Below are 20,015 nucleotides of genomic sequence, written 5' to 3'. Positions count from 1 at the left end.
TTGAAAAAAATATTTTTTTACGTCCGCACGTTACGAATTCGTACATAATTTTGTGATAATATTTTTCCGGTGTTGCTTTTATTGTTTTACAATGTATTATATATCAAAATGCTTGCAATTTAGTGTACAATATAACGAAAAAAAAAGAAACTCGTTAGCTTTTACCGTTTTTTGCACAGCGTGATTTTAATACAATTGTGTGAATTTTTTTTTTTTTCGCTACCATATATCGCATTATTTACATATGATAACGATATTATTTTTCCTTTCTGATGATTGCATACTAAACTTCAGGCAATGACAAAAAAAGGAGCCAAAAATGAACTCTTAATCTTCAAAACTAAGCGCGCTGTTTTTTTTTTGACAAAATTATTTTTTCCGCTTCCGCGCTCACTCAAAACCGGCTCCGGAATTCGGGGGAGTTTTTTATTTTTACCGCTTCGGCGTTTAAGGGTTAACAGTAAAAGGTTTGAAAGGTGCTACAGGAGGAAAACCTCAGTTGCACTGTGAATCTAGTGTTAGGAGAGGATCCTTACCTTACAGACCTTACATCTTCTTTGGGTTGCCCCAGGTTCCTTAGTGTGAGGCACCTTTAATGTCTACCTGAGAGTTGCTGGTGCATCTTCCGGTATATTTTGCATCTTCCAATCTTGGATGGTCTGGGATGCAGCTTAGATATTCGTCAAGCTTATTCTTAAACACATCTACGCTCACTCCTGTTATATTCCTCAGATGAGCTGGCAACGCATTGAATAGAAGCTGCATCGTCGGTGCTTGTGCGCAGTGGATTAACCCTTAAACGCCGAAGGGGTAAAAATAAAAAAACTCCCCCAAATTCCGGAGCCGGTTTTGAGTGAGCGCGGAAGCGGAAAAAATAATTTTTTCAAAAAATCACAGCGCTCTCAGTTTTGAAGATTAAGAGTTCATTTTTGGCTCCTTTTTTTGTCATTGCCTGAAGTTTTGTATGCAATCATCAGAAATGAAAAATAATATCATTATCGTATGTAAATAATGCAATATATGGTAGCGAAAAAGAAAATTCATACATAATTGTATTAAAATCACGCTGTGCAAAAAGCGGTAAAAGCTAACGAGTTTCTTTTTTTTCGTTGTATTGTACACTAAATTGCAATCATTTTGATATATAATACATTGTAAAACAATAAAAGCAACACCGGAAAAATATTATCACAAAATGATGTACAAATTCGTAACGCGCGGACTTAAAATTTTTTTTCTTCAAAAATTCATCGTAAATCTAAATATTGTTCTAGAGACTTCCAATTTGTTTTAAAATGAATACAAATGATTGAATATTACGATACTGTAAGAGTTTTAGCTTACAATTGCAGTTTTCGACCATTTCCGACGAGTTAAAAATGACCAAATGTCGAAATTTTTTTATAAATTTTTTTTATATGCAATTATTTCGGAAATTAGAAAAGCTACAACCTTCAAATATTTTTTCTTTTATTCTACATGAAATTGCGCACATTTTCATATATAAAACTCTATGAAATGCCTAATATGAAACGGAGCAAATTTTCCGAGAATGCGGTGTACGCAATTCGCTATTTATAGCGGAGAATCCGCGCGCGGAGGGAAAGTTTTTTTTTCATAAATTCACCATAAATCGAAATATTGTGCTAGAGACTTCCAATTTGTTGCAAAATGAAGGTAAATGATTGAATATTACTAAAATATAAGAGTTTTAGCTTACAATTGCGTTTTTCGACCATACCATTTCGGTAGAGTCAAAGTTGACCGAACGTGGTTTTTTCTTTATTTATCGTGATTTATATGCAAATATTTCGAAAATGAGAAAAGCTACAACCTTCAATTATTTTTCGTTGTATTCTACATGGAATTGCGCACATTTTCTTATATACAACTTTATGTAACGGCTAATTTAAAATGGTGTAAACATTACCACAATCGCACGTATGATTTTTTCGGAAGAGTTACCGCGCGGACGTAAGGAAAATGTAAATTTTTTCATAAATTCACCATAAATCGAAATATTGTGCTAGAGACTTCCAATTTGTTACAAAATGAAGGTAAATGATTGAATATTACTAAAATATAAGAGTTTTAGCTTACAATTGCGTTTTTCGACCATTTCGGTAGAGTCAAAATTGACCGAAGGTTGAAAATTTGTCACTTATCATTTTTTATATGAAAATATTTCAAAACTGATAAAAGCTACAACCATGGGTTGTTTTTAGTTGTATTGTGCATGAAATTACGCACATTTTCATATATAAAACTTTATGTAACGGCTAATTTTAAAATGGTGCAAACATTACCACAATCGTATGTATGATTTTTTTCGGAAGAGTTACCGCGCGGACGTAAGGAAAAAGTTTATTTCATAAATTCACCATAAATCGAAATATTGTGCTAGAGACTTCCAATTTGTTGCAAAATTAAGGTAAATAGTTGAATATTACTACAATATAAGCGTTTTTCGACCATTTCGGTAGAGTCGAAGTTGACCGAAGGTTGAAATTTTGGCACTTATCGTTATTTATATAGAAATATTTCAAAATTGATAACAGTTACATTCATGAGTATTTTTTTTTTTTTGTATTCTAAATGAAATTGCGCACATTTTCATATATAATACTTCATGTAACGGATAATTTAAAACGGTGCAAAAATTATGTCAAAGTGACGAAATAATTTTTGAGATGTCACTGATACTTTTTAGTGCGATAAGAAATTCGCGCTTGCGCGCCTGCTAACGATTGTAAACAAAACAACGCCTTGATCCGTGAACTCCCAGCATCTCCCAAGGCGCGTGATTCAAAAATTTTCGGCTGGTAGGCCTATAAGTATTATTCCGCGAATTTTTAAAAAAACTTTTTTGAGCCGACGTATGGTACGTCCATTCGGAAATCGGGGGAGATTTTGACTCGACGTTTAATACGTCCATTCGGCGTTTAAGGGTTAATGTCGTGTGTGCTTTTTTAGCTCCATGATGTTTACTGCAATTCCTTTTATCTGTTTCATGCCTGAATTGGTCATGAATGGAGGTACAGTAAAGGGAATGAAAGTGGTTGCAGCGGGACCCAAAGGAACAATCAAAGAATCTAAGTAATGCCTACATTGCACTGAATGAGGGGAACTGATGGCAACCCCCAATGGGGATCATTTCGTTTAGTTTAGGTAACGATGTTGACAATAAAATTAGTCCTTTTTGAAACTAATAAACGTTTTGCTGTGTTAACAATTTTTTTTAGCACTGCATTTTGTTTCTCTATATTTAATCCATAAGCATTGCATGTCCATCTTTTGAGTTGGCACTCCAAAACTGAATATATTAATCCATGTCTTCTGGTGACATGAACTGCATAGTGTTCTCCCAGTTTCTCCAACAGCAGTCATTGTTTGTCAAAATATTCCAGTAATTTAGCAGTTGTTTCTGGGAAGCTGCACCTACAATTTTACATATGGCATCTGGTACTCTCCTTTTTGGTCCTTGTAAATAAAATAGGTTAAGCAGTACGTAACTTTGTCTATAAAAACAATATTCATTTAACATTTTATTAATAAGAAAAATCTAATAACATGTACAGTAATAAGTGTTCGAGATAATCCCCATTATCTGGCCTATATAAGACATTATATACAACTGGTAGGCATTAAAAAGTTACAATTTTTAAACATTCAGCATATCATGGATGTATAATGTATAGTCCACTGAATTTAAGGTAAATGCTGTGCATCAAATTCTTGGAATTTCATATATTATTATTATAATCTGCAAAAGAACAGCATTTTATTTCGGGAACAGCACCTACCTGTTGGCGTCAGCATACTAATATTAGTTAACACTGCTGAAGGCAAATGTACTAGACAAGTGATCAACAACATCAACAATGGAGTGATACAAAGTATATATATATCAATCCTACCGACGATGCTCCAATTTAATAGGTACATTCCTTTCTTAAAGACAAAACCACCCCTCTACATTATTTCTTTATATAATGGAAAATCTCACGAATAAATTCATTATGTTCAAAGTGGAAAATTTGATCAGAAATTTCAAAAACCAGAACTCTGAAACTGGAAAGTTTGAGATAGAATACTGAGCAATAATCTTTCGAAGGGCAGCACATGTTCTTGATAATACTTCATCAGGATGGAAGGGAGATTTGGTTTTACAGACACCATGGACTTCCCCAAGGCATTTACACTCATTACATTTGAGTAAGAGCACTTCTTCACTTGGGCCTGTCAATTTTTTAAAAAATCCTTGTGACGCCTCTCTCTTCATAGTGTGCTCTTTCATACAATTGTGACAATACGTCCACAGAGTTACATTCCTCGAAACTGAATTGGATTCCTTGTGCCAGGTCTTTGCTTCCTTGTAAACAGGCGCCATAATGCGCATTACTTCTAACCCACTGACTACTAAAGGGTTCTCTCTGTTTAATGATAAAAAAAAGACATTCTCTTCAGGAGATTTTTTCTGTGTTTTGCAAATCTCTCTTGCAAATTCAGCAAGTATACCTCCATGACTAACATTCAAACCTTTGAAATGTTGCAATACAGCTGCCAAATTCCAAATTTCTGCACAAACTTCAGAGGCTTCTTTGGACATTATTCTGTCCTCCTCTGAAATAGCAAAGAATGCTCTCAGACTAACTCTTAGATTTCTCTCAGCTGATTTTAACACTGTAGAAGCAAATACCTCACTCTGGACTGCTTTCATGGTACTGGCAGACAGAGGTGGCAAATCCCTGAGCACTTTCAGGCATTTCTTCCAATTTCTCCAACATACTCTCCAATAAACTCTGTCTATGTCATCTACGTCATCTACTTTACTGTTGTGTAACGCAGAATTATTGAATTTTAAGGAAAGTTTGAAGTCAACTCCATAATTTTTCATGGCCTCAACTACTGGAGGACTATCCTGGTTGTCAGCAAAAGTAACTAAAGTTACCAAATGATCTTTAACACCTCGCCCAAATAGTGATGACACATAATCCATCACCAAGCGTTCAGATGATGTCAAGCGAACCAAGTAAGCCTGTGCGACAAAACCAATTGCATGAATTTGGAAATCATTGGCAGATGCATTTGCAAGAAAAGTTTTAAGAGCTTGTACATGCTCCTGTAATTCTGCTCCAGATGAATCATTGAGCCCAGGAGTATCTATAATTGTAATAGGGATCTCATCAATGGCAGAACAGAATGTATATGCTGTGATGTTAGAGGTTGGTGAAGTAGGCACCACATGATAAAGTCCCTCATCAACATCTTTCTTTTCTTTAAAATAATTAGCAGCCAAGTTTATTAAAGTAGTCTTGCCACTTCCTGAGGCACCAAGAAGTAGAATAACTTTCTCTAAAGATGAATCATTAACAACACCATAATATTTGCGCTGAAATCCAAGTATTAAGTCATCATGTGTTTGAGTAGCTTCTAGAAAAGTGCTTTTCATTTGAAGTTGTTCCTTACATTTGTTACTCCTCATGCCAGTACAGATCTTTTGGTTACTAATTTTTAACAAAGATGACTCTTCATCTTCATCATCGCACCCAAAACCCTGATAGAGTTTTTGTTTGTTTTGTGTAACATTTGTGGTATTCTTACCTTGATTTTTTACTTTATCTTCAAGTAATTCCTTTTTTGGATTGGCTTCCTTTTTGGGATTCTTGCATTTCTCAGTCTCAGCAGTATTCCATGTTTTGACATTACCATTTTTTATTACCTTTTTAGGATCAACATTCTTTGGGGCATTCTCAAATTTCTGAGCTGTCGCCAGCACTCTGTTGTTTGAAGTATGTTCTTTTGCAGTCACCTCTTTTTTCTTCACGGCTCTGGAAGTGGTTACTTTTTTTGTATTCTCTGATTTCCCAGCATTTCTTTCTGGTTTTGTATCATTTAATTCATGCAATTTAGTACCTGACCCCATTTCCTTTTTGACAAGTCCTCTCGTATTGACATCTGGTTTATGAACACTGCTTCGACTGAATTCACTTTCTGGAACACTAGTCTTTTTGGACTTATTAGATTTCTGAGCACCACTTTCACTTTTCTCTACACTATTATTTTTTGGTGAAGAGCTGTCTTCACTTAGGATATTCTCAAGTTTCAGTGTATCAGAATCTGGTTTCTTGGCATTATCTTCAAGTTTTTTGCTACATTCAACTACATTGGTTGCAGTGGCCTCTCCATTAGCAAGATCACACTGGGAAAAACTAGTTGCTTCATGGAAGACGCGATCTTTTTGAATTTCCTCTTGTACAATGACTTGATTGCTTGGACTCCTTGTACTAACTTGGCCACAACCTCCTCTTAACCTTTCACTACCATTATAATGAGATGCTCTGCAATCCTTATTTTGGTGATAGCTACCACAAGAGCTATTTGACCATACCGGTTGCCTGTAAGTGCGATCAGAACCCATACCAATCTCTTTCCTTTCCTCATATTTTTCATTAAAAGACTTTTCTTCCTTTCCCAAAGAGTTTTGCAACTTCTGCATTTCCCGATCCAGTGCGACCTCTACTGGTTCTCTTGTTCTATTTTCAGCATTTTTAATTCTTGTATCTTTATCATTTAGGAAACCTGGTGCAACAATACTTTTACCCCTCCCTGTCATTGTTCCTCTTCCTCTACCCACATTTTGTCCAGGAGTGTTGACGGTTTCACTTTTCATCACATTGCTCTTAGTAACTCCGTGTCCTATACCGACTTTCTTCTGATTTTCATCGAAGTGGACTTTAGGCAAGTTATCTTCACTGCTGCTTGCATTACTTTCTGTCCTTGATACAACATTCAATCCTGGCCTCAAATTAGATTTTAATTCATCTGAAACAGGCTCCTGACTACTAACAAACTTATCATTGGCCAGCCTTACACATGGAGCTTTAACCCTAGCTGATACAGGAACAGTGCTTACTTTTGCGTTCTGTACAAGTGAACAAAATTCATTTATACCATACATCAACTTCTCAAATCTTATGCCTGGTCCCAAAAACTGTGGATAAACATATCCGCTTTGAAATTTATTCACAAAGGATTGTGGTAGAACGCTGCATTCCGCATTGTTGACTATGCTATTCAAATGACTTTTAAAAATTTCCAAGAGATCTTTTGAAATTTCTTCAGAAAAACAGATAAGTAGATCTGCATGGTATTTATGTAAAACAGACAATACTCTCCATCTCTCACTGTCTCTTGGAACTTCCAATGCTCTTTTTTCTAGAATTTTTGACCCCTTTATCAGCATAACATCGTGAGGGTTCTCTTTTACATAGTCTTTTGCCCAGGTTTGAGCTTTACTTACCCCTTTTGCTAAAAACTTTACTATATTTTTTCCCTGAATATCAAATTTTACATGACCAATTGTTTTTGTTTGTATACATTCCACATCCTTAGCTGGTGAAATATATTGTGTTTTATCATCATAATAGTATCCAGGGGCAACACCTTTCCCGTAGATTGGCACTTCACGTATTTGCTCCCTGTAAATATCAAATTGAAGGTACTTTAGTTTCTGGTATAAGTTTCAACATAAACAACTAAAACACACACACACACAGAGTAATAATATAATAATAATAATAATAATAATTCACTATTTCCAATATTTACATTGGGTAGTCATAAAATATAAAACTACAATTAGTAAAATCATCTTACAAATAGTTAAAATATTTGTTATTTTAGGCATACAAAAGTTTGTTTAATTGTGCCAGGTACTTTATTGTATAGTGCTGGGCCTCGAATACTAAACTGGCGGAAGCCTATCCATTAGCTGTGTGTACTGTTGGAAAATTATATAACCATTCAGGAGTTATTTTTTGTATTGTTTTGAATACCAAATTACAGACATCTATGGTATATTTGTCTTTTATCTTTAACCATTCTAATTTTTTGAGGTAAGGGGATATGTGGTCATGTTTTTTTACATTACCAACAGCCACTCGGACGGCAAAGTTTTGAAGTTTTTTAACCCTTTTCATTTGTGTAGAGCCAGTTACCCCCCAAAATTCTTAAACAGTAGTTGATTATACTCATAGCCAGCGACTGAACAACTATTTTACGAGTAGAAGAATCAAATGAAACTTTTACTCTATTTAAATAAATTAAAGTACCCATCAGTCTCTTATAAATTTCATCTATATGCATTTCAAACGTCATATATCTGTCAAAATAAACCCCTAGATTTTTTACAGCTTTCATGGGTTTAATCATATTTCTATTAAAATCTATTTGCACATTGTCTCCAATTTCTGATATATAGTCGGGAACCTATTAAAATGAATTGTGCTTTTTTTCTCATTAAGAAGCAAACCATTAGTTGAGAAGTAGTATTTGGCCTTCTTTCGTATGTATTCTGCCCTATGAATTAGTTCGTTTATTTCATTTACATTTCCTTCAATTATCACTTTTTTGCCTAACCCCTAACAACCAAAACGTCTCCCGTATGCCGAGGCGGGTTTGGAGTGAGCGCGGAAGCGGAAAAAGTTATTTTTTCAAAAAATCACAGCGCTTAGTTTTCAAGATTAAGAGTTCATTTTTGGCTCTTTTTTTTGTCCATGCCTGAAGTTTAATATGTAACCATCAGAAATGAAAACCTTCAGAAATTAAAAAAATATCATTATCATATATAAATAATGCGATATATGGTAGTGGAAAAAAAAAAAATCCTACATAATTGTATTCAAAATCGAGCTGTGCGAAAAACGGTTGAAGCTAACGCGTTACTTTTTTTTCCTTGTATTGTACACTAAATTGCGATAATTTTGATATATAACACATTGTAAAACAATCAAAGCAACACAGAAAAAATATTATTACAAAATGATGCATGAATTCGTAACGTGCGGACATAAAAAACTGTTTTTTTCAAAAATTCAACATAAATCTAAATATTGTTCTAGACACTTCCAATTTATTTCAAAATGAAGACAAATGATTGATGTAAGAGTTTTAGCTTAGAATTGCAGTTTTCGACCATTTTGGACGAGTTAAAGTTGACTGAATGTCGAAATTTTTATATAAGTATATTTTTTATATGCAAATATTGCAAAAATGAGAAAAGCTACAACCTTTAAATATTTTCTTTTGTATTTTTCATAAATTTGCGCACATTTTCATATATGAAACTCTATAAAACGCCTAATATGAAAAGGAGCAAATATCAGGAGAATGCGACATACGCATTTCAGAGATTTGTAACCGCGAATCGGCGTGCGGAGGGAAAGAAAGTTTTTTTTTTTTTAAATTCACCATAAACCTAAATACTGTGCTAGACACTTCGAATTTGTTTAAAAATGAAGATAAATGACTGTATATTACTAGATTGTAAGAGTTTTAGCTTACAATTGCGTTTTTCGACTATTTCGGTAGAGTCAAAGTTGACCGAACGGGGGTTTTTCCTATTTATCGTGATATATATGCAAATATTTCGAAAAAGAGAAAAGCTACAACCTTCAATAATTTTTTGTTGTATTCTACATGAAATTGCACACATTATATATCAGCAATAAGTCACCAAACAGCACGTGACAAATATGTACGTAAATAGCCACATGAAAGGTGAAGAATCAAAGACCAGATACCAAGCGCTTTCGTGTATTATGTACACTTCTTTGGGGTACACATTATATTTATAAAACTTTACGTAATGGCTAATTTTAAATGGTGCAAACATTTCGACAATCGCACAAAAAAATTTCCGATTTTTTTCGGAAGCGTTACCGCGCGGACGTAAGGAATTTTTTTTTTTTTTTTTTTTTTTTTTTTTTTTTTTTTTTTATAAATTCACCATAACTAGAAATGTCGTGCTAGACTTCCAATTCGTTGCAAAATGAAGGTAAATGATTGAATATTACTAGCTTACAATTGCGTTTTTCGACCATTTCGGTAGAGTCAAAGTTGACCGAAGGTTGAAATTTTGGCACTTATCGTTACTTATATGAAAATATTTCAAAATTGATAAAAGCTACATCATCACGAGTATTTTTTTGTTGTATTCTACATGAAATTGCGCACATTTTCATATATAATACTCCATGTAACGGATAATTTAAAATGGTGCAAAAATTATGTCAATGTGACTAAAAAATTTTTGAGATGTGTCACAGATACTTTTTAGTGCGATAGAAAGAAATTCGCGCTTGCGTAACAATTGTAAACAAAACAAAACCTTGATCACTCCCAGCATCCCCCAAGGCGCGTGATTCAAAAGTTTTCAGCTGGTAGGCCTCTAAGTATTTTTCTGCAAATTTAAAAAAAAACTTTTTTGAGTCGACATATGATACGTCCAATCGGCATACGGGTGACATTTTGACTCGACGTTTGATACGTCCAATCGGACGCAAGAGGGTTGATCTGGGTGTCGTTGGCGTATTGGATGACGAAGAGAGAGAGAGAGAGAGAGAGAGAGAGAGAGAGATAGAGAGAGAGAGAGAGAGAGAGAGAGAGAGAGAGAGAGAGAGAGAGAGAGAGAGAGAGAGAGAGAGAAATATTTAAATCTGCCTAAATGTCAGCAAAAAAATTCACATTACTATAATATTAAGAAACCACTTGAAAGTGCTTATTTTAAATTCAAGTTCTTGAATCAAAAGCTAACACTTGACATGGCACTGTCTTTTAAGTAAAAATGTCAAAGTTAGCATAATATCAATTTTGGCATCTGTTTTCGAAATTATGTAAGATGAGGGTTGCCAAATGTGGTTCCCCTACCCAATAAGTAATATTTATACAATCTGTGATCATGATGGTCTGTTTTTCTCTTTACAGGACATGAATATACTAAAACTTTTGTATTGTAAAAATTCTGCCTAGTTAAGACTCCTCAGTTTGGTTAAATAATGCAAACGAGCCTAATTTATTTTGGGGAAACAGAAACAGTATAAAAACAAATTCTATATACAGCATCAAAACTAAAACTAGCTAGAAGGGCAGGATGGTACCAGCACCACGGGTCCAACATGAAACAGTATATATAAGAAATAACAGCGAAATAAATATGAATATGAATAAACGAGATTCATGTAAAATTACCTATAAAAAATGCATCTGACCCTGGTATGAAATTCATAGTTCCAACAATCTAATTACACTATTAGGATGATTATCCTACACCCTGGTCACCGCAGGAACAAATCTTTTTGCAAACTTGTGGAATACTGAACTTCACAAAGACTGCTAGAATGAACTACAAGTATAATGCACTACAAGTATAATGCAATGTCTTGGATAGTATAGTCACGAAAAGCTTGAACACAACGGATAATTAAATTACGAATCTATTATCAAACATGCACAATGATTTAAGTGAACAATGGTACAAAGAGATTTAATGGGGGGTCAAGTTTTATCCAGAAATTTTAGATGCAAGTCAGCCATTGAGGACCACAAAGGGAACAAATCATCAAAACAAGGATACAGAGATTTAGAATTTTCTTAGAATATTTATGTCCACAAAATTTTTGCAAGTTTTCAATATGGAAGTTTTTTTTTGAGTAAGAGAACGAGAAATATGACAAGATGCTTTTCAAAATTGAATGTGCAGTGATAAATGACATCTAAGGTTCTAAATAGGGTGTAAAGCTGTCCCAGACCTACTGACAATCATACTTCCAATTCTGTTAAGGTTCAACTGGATATAAAATATATTTTGTACGACTAATGCAGCTTTATATTTTGTATGAATGACATTTTATGAAAAAAAAAAAAATTACAATTTTGATAAAATTGGATATCTATATATAATTATAGATCTATATATATATATATATAATATATATATATATATATATATATATATATATATATATATATATAGATATATATACACATACTTAAGTAATTACATTACACAATTAGTTTCACTCACTGGCAGCTTAAACTTTGACAACAGCGGTAGTGTTAATTACATTGTCGGTGTAAGTATCCCTGCCCACTTATGGGACAAGAGAGGAACACCTTCAGCAAGCAGTCAATTGTTTCCGCCCATTCCCGTATTATACGGAGGGAGGGAGGGATGGAGGGCTCTGATATGTAATTACTCGGGAAGTGTATATAGTATATATATATATATATATATATATATATATATATATTTATATATATAATATTATATATATAGATATATATATATATATAAAAAAAGCATGATTTTATCACATGTCATTTTTATAAATATGTAAACTTACAAGTAATACACTGCTAAATCACAAATTGACCTAGATGGGATATGGATATTTCTGACCCTAACATTATAGATGATAACAAAAAGAGTATAGAAAGCATAAGGCATTGCAGCAATGCTTGGTGCTCCTTACCTGATAAAAAGAGCTGCTACAGGTAGACACTGCCTCTGGTCGGTATTCATCTATGTAGGGTGTGGCTAGTTGACCAGACTCACCTCTACAACAGTGGAACTTTGTAGCAAGGGAGGACCCACTGACCACAAAGTATAAAAAGGAAGTCAGTTACCCCTGACCTGGGAATATAGCTGACTAACAAAGGCTAGGCCAGACAAAGAATATCAGCACTTACGCTGTAACGCTGTAAAACTAATACACAATTAACAATCATACATCAAGACTGGAGGGTGCACCGCAGCTGAGGCTTAGCCTATCGATAAACATTATATACACAACACAGACTAGTCCGCTATGCTGCTATTTATACTCATGAAAAGTGTTCTACCCAAGCTAACTTTCCAGAGAAAGAACACAGGATGCCCCGATGCTGTCCACCCAGGATCAATGATACTCAACACTATTGGCTATTGTCTGCAAATTAGCCAATCCAGGAGTGCCATTCATTTTCCTTAGGGCTCATTGACTGTACACTTGTTGCTGATTGGCTGAACATTCACCCCATCTCGCAAAGATGGGATTGTGGGAGGCTGCATTTGTATCCCTCCAACTTCACTGCAAAGCTGTAATTGCGAATCTTTACACTGTAAATGCAAATCCTTGTCTTTTTAAATCTTGTGTATCTGTGCTAACTGTCCCCTAAAATACCTTCTATAATGCACTGCTCCTTCTAAAGCTGCTGACAAAGAGCCTAACTTATTTGGTTTTATGTACAGTCCTCCACAGGGATGATTCCCTCTGGCAGGCCTTTGAACCCTTTCTAAACAAGTTTTCCTACATTAGATAAGAAAATTTTCTTATATATAGTGTTTTCTCATTAGTATCATAACTCCTGCAGAATAGGAGGGTCTTTCGTTTCTTTTCATTATTTGCTTTCTTCTTGTATGATCTTCACTTCAGGCAGTATTCTGGTGTATAATTCTTGGTGTTCAATGTTCAAATGTTCTCTCACCTGACCTACAATTTTTTCTAGGTTCAAATAGTCTATATGATTCAACTTGCATGTCTGATCACAATATTTATTTCAGGTCTAAAGTTTCTTAGATATGTTGGTTTACAGTTTTTTTAGATATGTTGGTTTACAGTTTTTTAGTGCTGTAAACAATGAAGGATGCATTTTATGCATGCAGTCCCTGGTCATTGGGGTCTCGGTTATAGTGATCCAGTTTTACGACGAGGCTGGGTTTAGTGATCAATCTCCTATAGTCGACGGACTTGGGATCCCCGTAAAAAGAAATGTCAGCTGATATCGACTACATGACAACTTTTGCAATGGACCATTACAAGTTGAGATGAGATTACGTGTTGAAGACCTTCTTTACCCACTAATCACGATCTTGTATCTCACCTAGATTGTAAAGACCTGTGTCAAGAACTTCTTTACCCACTAATCACAATCTTGTATCTCATCTGGCTAAGCAGCAAGAATCATATGTATATGTTTGAATATAGAATTTCCTGGTCTTTCCGCCAATATATAATTCATCATTGTATGTCCATTATGTCTTTTGTTATTACCATTTTATTAACTGCTAAGAAACACAAATTCTTCTCTATCTGTGTGCAAGTTGCGGCACTCGGGTCAGGCACTCAAGTGGCCGTCCATATACTGCTATGTGTATCGCGTGCCCAGGTAATAAATCATCAGTATCGAGATCTGTGTCTTTGCAACCTCACAACTGGTGACGCGAGGAGTGATGGTAAACAGTGGTTTAGGCTTTGCCATTAACGGACTCACTACAGCCGCACTTTGCGCTTACCTTCAAAAGCCTTTAAAGGAACTATACGACGACAAAATTTGGGCTTCTGAAAGCTCCTTCCTCAGAAATAAACCAAACAACTAACGGGGTAATTACTGCGTCCCTCCTCAGGTACATTCTGGTGCGTTCAAAAAGTATGGCCCTGCCATTTACAATTCACATCAACAGTATTCAGAAAGTCATTAACAGACCCACACGGACTATAGTTTTGCTTTCTGACGAACCCCAAATACCATTAACGGACTTAATACAGGGCTTAATTCATATTTTGGAGCAGTTAAAATGCCAGACACAGAACCCAAGTCAAACCAAGGACCCACAGATCCTCTGCATCCCCCTCTTGACTTTGAAACCGATACTCAAGGCAATAACTGCCGCCATTCTCATGGCCAAACACAGTATCATCGTTGCAGACACACTTCCAATGGAGAAACTGGTGAGTATTGCACTTACACTAAGCACGCAGCAGCCTGATAGAAGAGAAGGTCGACGAGGGGGAACAGACTCTCTATATAGAAAAGAGGCGGTGCTGCAGCAGCAGAGGACGTGGACGAATCCAGCCTGGTGTTATTTCCACCGATGATTTGGAAACAACACCAGAAACTGCAGAAGGCGGCTACCCATAACAGCAGTATCCGCAAATCCAACCAATGGGATTCTTCATCTACAATGCCAAGCATAAGGTCATTACACCGTCAAGGGAGGACCCCAACCACCTGCCAACCACCATGGCCACACTAGTAGCCACAAACAGAAGCCCCATCCGTTGCTAAGGAATCCAAACCTGCAGAATATCCATTCTGGGTCACAGTACGTCATGTTCCCGCAGCATGGCCTGCTGCTGGATGTCTGCCATAAACGCCTTCTAGACACCGGAACCTGCTGCTCCCCCCTCGTCTTCAAGCAGGAGCTACACCAGGTGCTGGGAACACAGGCTAAGCACAGCATCTACCACCACAGGCCCACTGACACATGCCAAGTTTGCCGCCTGCCGCCCAAGAAGCTCAAGGATGCTAAACAAGCACTTGAAATAGGCATTTAAGCCCATGGGCGTCCCTCCTCCACATGGTGAAGAAGCCAGACAGTTTCTGGAGAGCCTGACCATTATCCTTTGCCAACCATGCAGGACCTGACATAAGCCTTACACAGCGCCAAATTATCAACTACAATGGATCTACTTAAATCTTACTTTCAGGTGCCATTACATCCCGATGACGTTCCAAAGACAGCCATCATCTCACAGTTTGGAACATACTTTATCCTACTTTGGAACATACACCTTCTCCGACTTCACCTTCAGCCTCATGAACGCCGGGGCCACATTCCAATGATTGATGGACAAGCATCCTGAGGGACCTACCTTTCTGCGTCTGCTATGTGGATGATATCCTGATCTTCTCCAGGTCCCCCGAAGAGTATTTGGGACACGTCTAGGCCGTGGGAAAAGGCCTTCAGGAGAGCAAGTAGATTGTCAGATTTGACAAGTGTTCGGCGTGGAGAATATGGACTTCCTGGGACACGAGGTCTCCCCGACAGGTATCCACCCCATGGCCTCCAAGGTAGAGGCGGTAGACAAATTCCCTACACAGAAGATGATCAAGTAGTCCCTGGGCAGGAGTTCCTCAGCATGGTCAACTACTACCAACGATTCATGGCAGACATCGCCCGTATCATGTATCCCTCTGACCAAGGTGCTGAAGGGGAAACCAAAGATGTCAACATAGGAAAGGGCTGTAGCAGAGGGCGCTCAAACAGACGAAGGCAACCTTGCCAGAGCCACCACCCCTGCATACCAGGACCCCATAGCCTCCCTGAGACTTACCACCATTGCCAGCAACGTCACCTGTGGAGCCGTACTGGAGCAGATAGTGGACGCCCCCCACCAACACCATCGCCTTTTCCAGCGGCAAGTTGAAGCCACCCGAGACCCCCTACAGTGCATTTGACAGGGAACTGCTGGCAATTTACCAGGCTGTGCGACACTTCAAATACCTTTCAAATACCAGTGGACCATCAGCTAAGTCCCTGGGAAGAAGAACCGGGTAGCTGACACCGAGTCAAGGATTGAAATAAATTCGGTGCACCTGGGCATCGACTACGAGGACCTGGCAAAGGAACAAGCCCCAGACCCCAAAACACCAGCTTACTGCATGGCACTCACTGTACTGAAGTGGAGGGATGTGCCAGTAGGAGAGCAGGGATCGACACACCTCTGCGCATCATGAAGGAAGCAGGTATTCAACATCATCCACGGCCTCTCCCATTCATTGGGACGTACAACAACACCGCTGATAAACGAGAAGTTCGTGTGGCATGGGTTAAATAAGGACGGGAGGAGATGAGCAGAGAAGTGCACACTGTGCCAAACAAGTAGATCACCTGGCACACAGAATCAGGCATCAAAGACTTCCCCCAACCACGAAGCTAGTTTGGGCACATTTACGTAGACGTTGTAGGACCGCTGCCACAATTGGGGGGGGCACCAGATATCTCCTAACAGTCATAGACCGGTCTACACGATAACTAGAAGCAACCCCTAATGGCAGAAGCATCTACAAGTGCCTGCACGGGGGCCCTACTATCTAGTTGGATAAGCCAGACATCGATACAGACAGGGGCTCAGCATTCCTGTCAGTACTCTGGTTCTCCATGTTTATGTTAACTACTTGTTTAGTTGTTTGTGTACATACTGTTATCTGAAAACAACTTAACTACTCTACTGTAAATATCCATCTATTGTAACATTACTCGTATGACATTTTTATCTTTTGTTTACTTAAACTATAAAACTGTAAAAATACGTTAGTCAGTGTATATAGAAATTCTAAAGGAATAGGAATAAAGCACAGCAAGCAGTTTCTGGAGTTTTATATTTCTACCAAAGGAAATCAACACTCCATGGCATGCCTGATGGGGGACAACACTCCACAGCACAACGGCATACACCCCTATGGCCAACGGAATGGTGGAAAGGGCCCAACATTCATTAAAAGCAACACTGACGGCACAGTGTAATGACAAAAACTGGAAGGCGCAGTTACCCTGGGTTCAGCTGGGACTTCAAACAGCACTAAAGGCAAATGATGAAGAATCTCCTGCAGATAAATTCTACAGGAAAGCACTGGCACTTCCTAGGAAACTGTTCCCCACGGAGCCAGACGACAGAGGTACGCCCCTCAGAAAGAGAAATAGAAAAGGTTCACGCCCTGCCAGGAGATTTTCATGGACAGGACACACAACTACAGACCAGAAGGACTAGAAAACCTGCACAAACATCTTCCTGAGGGACGACGCCCGCCGCCAGATACCTCTTAACAGTCATGGACTGGTCTATGTGATGGCCGGAAGCAACCCCGATAGCAGAAGCATCTACACGTGCCTGCATGGAAGCCTTACTATCAACTTGGATAAGCCGTTTCAGTGTGCCGAACATCACTAGAGAGGCTCGGCATTCCTGTACCTTACTGACATCCATGGGCGGGAAAACTGGGTATCCATCAACAGATTAAAGCCAACCTTCCTCATGGATAACAAAACCTGGGAAGAGATTGGCAAAGTCGAGGTCATCCTAGGGGCCAGACAAAAGGCGACATCCCGGCAAGGCTGCTGGACAACACAACAGTTGAGCCACCCCCACAACCTAAAATACCAAGAACTCTGGGACGGCTCCTGATACCAACAAGATATCGTGATTAACTGTACAATTATTCACTGTTAATTATGCATCATTTAATTATTCATTTCTAACCATTAATAATTGTGTCTTGGGGGGAGGGGGAAATACTTTTAGACTTCTTTACCCACTAATCACGATCTTGTATCTCATCTACATTGTATTACTTACCCACTGATCACAATCTTGTATCTCTATCTAGGTAGGCAGCAAAATTAACTTGCATATGTTTGTGTATAGGATTTCCTGGCCTTTCTGCCAATATATAATTCATCAATGTACGTTTTTCAATCGGCTAATTCTCTGAATATAACTAAATATAAACATTGATAAACATTTTTCAAACAAAAAAATACTTTGATTACTGTATTTTGCTGTGGTTATACATTAATATTACAGTAATGTACTGTAATCAGTACAGTAAATAATTCTTTTATCATAAATATATTTATTCAATAAATAGATATAGTTTTATGCAGCAGCCATATCCGGAAAATAAAAAAGGAATTATTAGCTAATATATTTTTTCTTGAGAATATAATGAAGGGAGAAAATTGAAAATAGGAAAGAATTCATAAAGGTTCATGGCATTTTAGCGACATACAACTTAAACACAAACAAAAGATGACTATAATGAGCACGGAAGCCATTTCAAAGACCCTCCTTCTACTACTACTAATTAGGAGCTTTCGAGGATGTTTTTGCCTTTGCGATAGTCTTAACTTGCAGTATATACATGTGTATCATCTTCAATCAATTTAGGCTAGGCTGGATCAATGGTGAGTACCCGTACGATAGTTTAAGGATACTATTCGGTGTTTGAATTATAATTAAAATAGTCAGCCTATAAGAATTTATATAGGTAGGGGCTCCTTGGTGTTTTTAACAATTGAAATAGGCAGTCTGGCTCTTGCCTAAGTATTTTTTGAGGGGTGTGATAGCAGGTATTCGCTTAATGCAGGCAGTTGTAGTCCCTATCTCCAGGAATTACCAAGCTCCAACTGTATTTTGTATTTTTTATAGCTAACAAACCTGAGCTTTTACCATAATGATAAATATTTTAGTACCAGATGGATATTGGTTAAAACAATAGAAAAAAATTGGTAAATGCAAGGCATCTGTGGCATCTGGAATCCTATATGTAGCTGAGGTGGATGAGATAAATGGCCACGCTTGAACCTTTATAAGATATAGACCGTTTGTTAGTTATGAAAAATACAAATTAACTGAAAATTTGTCATTCGTTCATAAGTGTATAGTCTCACACCTGGAGGGAGATATAAGAATCCTGAACTGACTGGAGGTTCGGCACACCTGATCATTCTTCTAAGATGCAGATTCCAACACCAAGTCCACTGGGTTTGTTGGTCCACTGGGTTTAAATACAAAGTAACATGTCCAGATTCATTGCTTAAATGGAAGTCAGAGAGAACTAAGTCCAGATTCATTGCATAAATGGAAGTCAAAGAGCACTCTATCTGTTGAAGCAACAAACCATGTCAGCCACATGAAATGGGTTTATCACCACTCCTTACTCTCCTTGCTGGAGCAAGGAATTGAAGCTACTGGGAAGCAGATTTATATTCTGTATGGAACACAAAATGTGCTGTAACAGTATGCCTGCAATACTCGCCTGCATCAAGCCAGCTCCAATGTATGATGTATCTATTCTTCAAAATGCCTGTAGATATTGAAGAAAAAAAAAATAAACTAGTCATCCAACTCATTCCCTCCTCCACGCTATCATCTTACGCCGGATCCACCAGTCACAGGATTTGCTACACATGTTGATCAGCCACCACTGGACCCAAGGAAAAGTGTCCAAGAAGTGGTCTGATGTAGCCAGGAATCAACATTCAAAATTCAATGAACAAACAAGTTCTTAAATGCCTGGGAGGAACTTATTCCTTTGATGTCATGTACTTCTGCATGCACAGTATTGGTGGCAGAACTTGACAATAAGGAGTAGGCTTGCCTAACCACCTCACGTAGCAAATCAAAAAGGTATTCTTGAACACCCTGACCTGACTTGTGACACCCAAAAGTCTAGAACACCAGGGTGGGTGAAGACTTTTTTTTTTTTTTTTATATAACAACACAGTGCTCTGATGGAGGAAAGCAATAGCTCATGAAGGTTGCTGGTAACAGACTCCATTATGGAAGGAACAGGTAATGAAGAAAATCTGTCATCGGATACCAAAGGGATTTTGGGTCTTAGCCTTGAAT

The 20,015-nt window shown here is 37.4% G+C and overlaps 1 protein-coding gene across 4 annotated transcripts in view; it reads right to left on the bottom strand.

The window, feature by feature from the left end:
• Positions 1–3,532: 3,532 nt before the first annotated feature.
• The window catches only part of LOC135219966 (uncharacterized), a 100,588-nt gene continuing 84,105 nt past the window's right edge, over positions 3,533–20,015 (bottom strand). For 2 of the 4 annotated variants that reach the window (XM_064257211.1, XM_064257208.1), the window contains exon 3: positions 3,533–7,481. In XM_064257211.1, coding sequence (XP_064113281.1) covers positions 3,986–7,481 — 3,496 coding nt within the window. In that variant the 3' untranslated portion in view covers positions 3,533–3,985. Of the gene's footprint in view, positions 7,482–12,314; positions 12,436–16,927; positions 20,009–20,015 lie in introns of those variants that run through there. The other 2 variants (XM_064257210.1, XR_010315541.1) reach the window with 2 other exon arrangements.

This window comes from Macrobrachium nipponense, chromosome 1, assembly GCF_015104395.2.
Source record: "Macrobrachium nipponense isolate FS-2020 chromosome 1, ASM1510439v2, whole genome shotgun sequence".
Classification (NCBI taxonomy): domain Eukaryota; kingdom Metazoa; phylum Arthropoda; class Malacostraca; order Decapoda; family Palaemonidae; genus Macrobrachium; species Macrobrachium nipponense.
The sequence above is the reverse complement of the archived record's forward strand: the minus strand, read 5'-3'. Positions and strand labels throughout refer to the sequence as shown.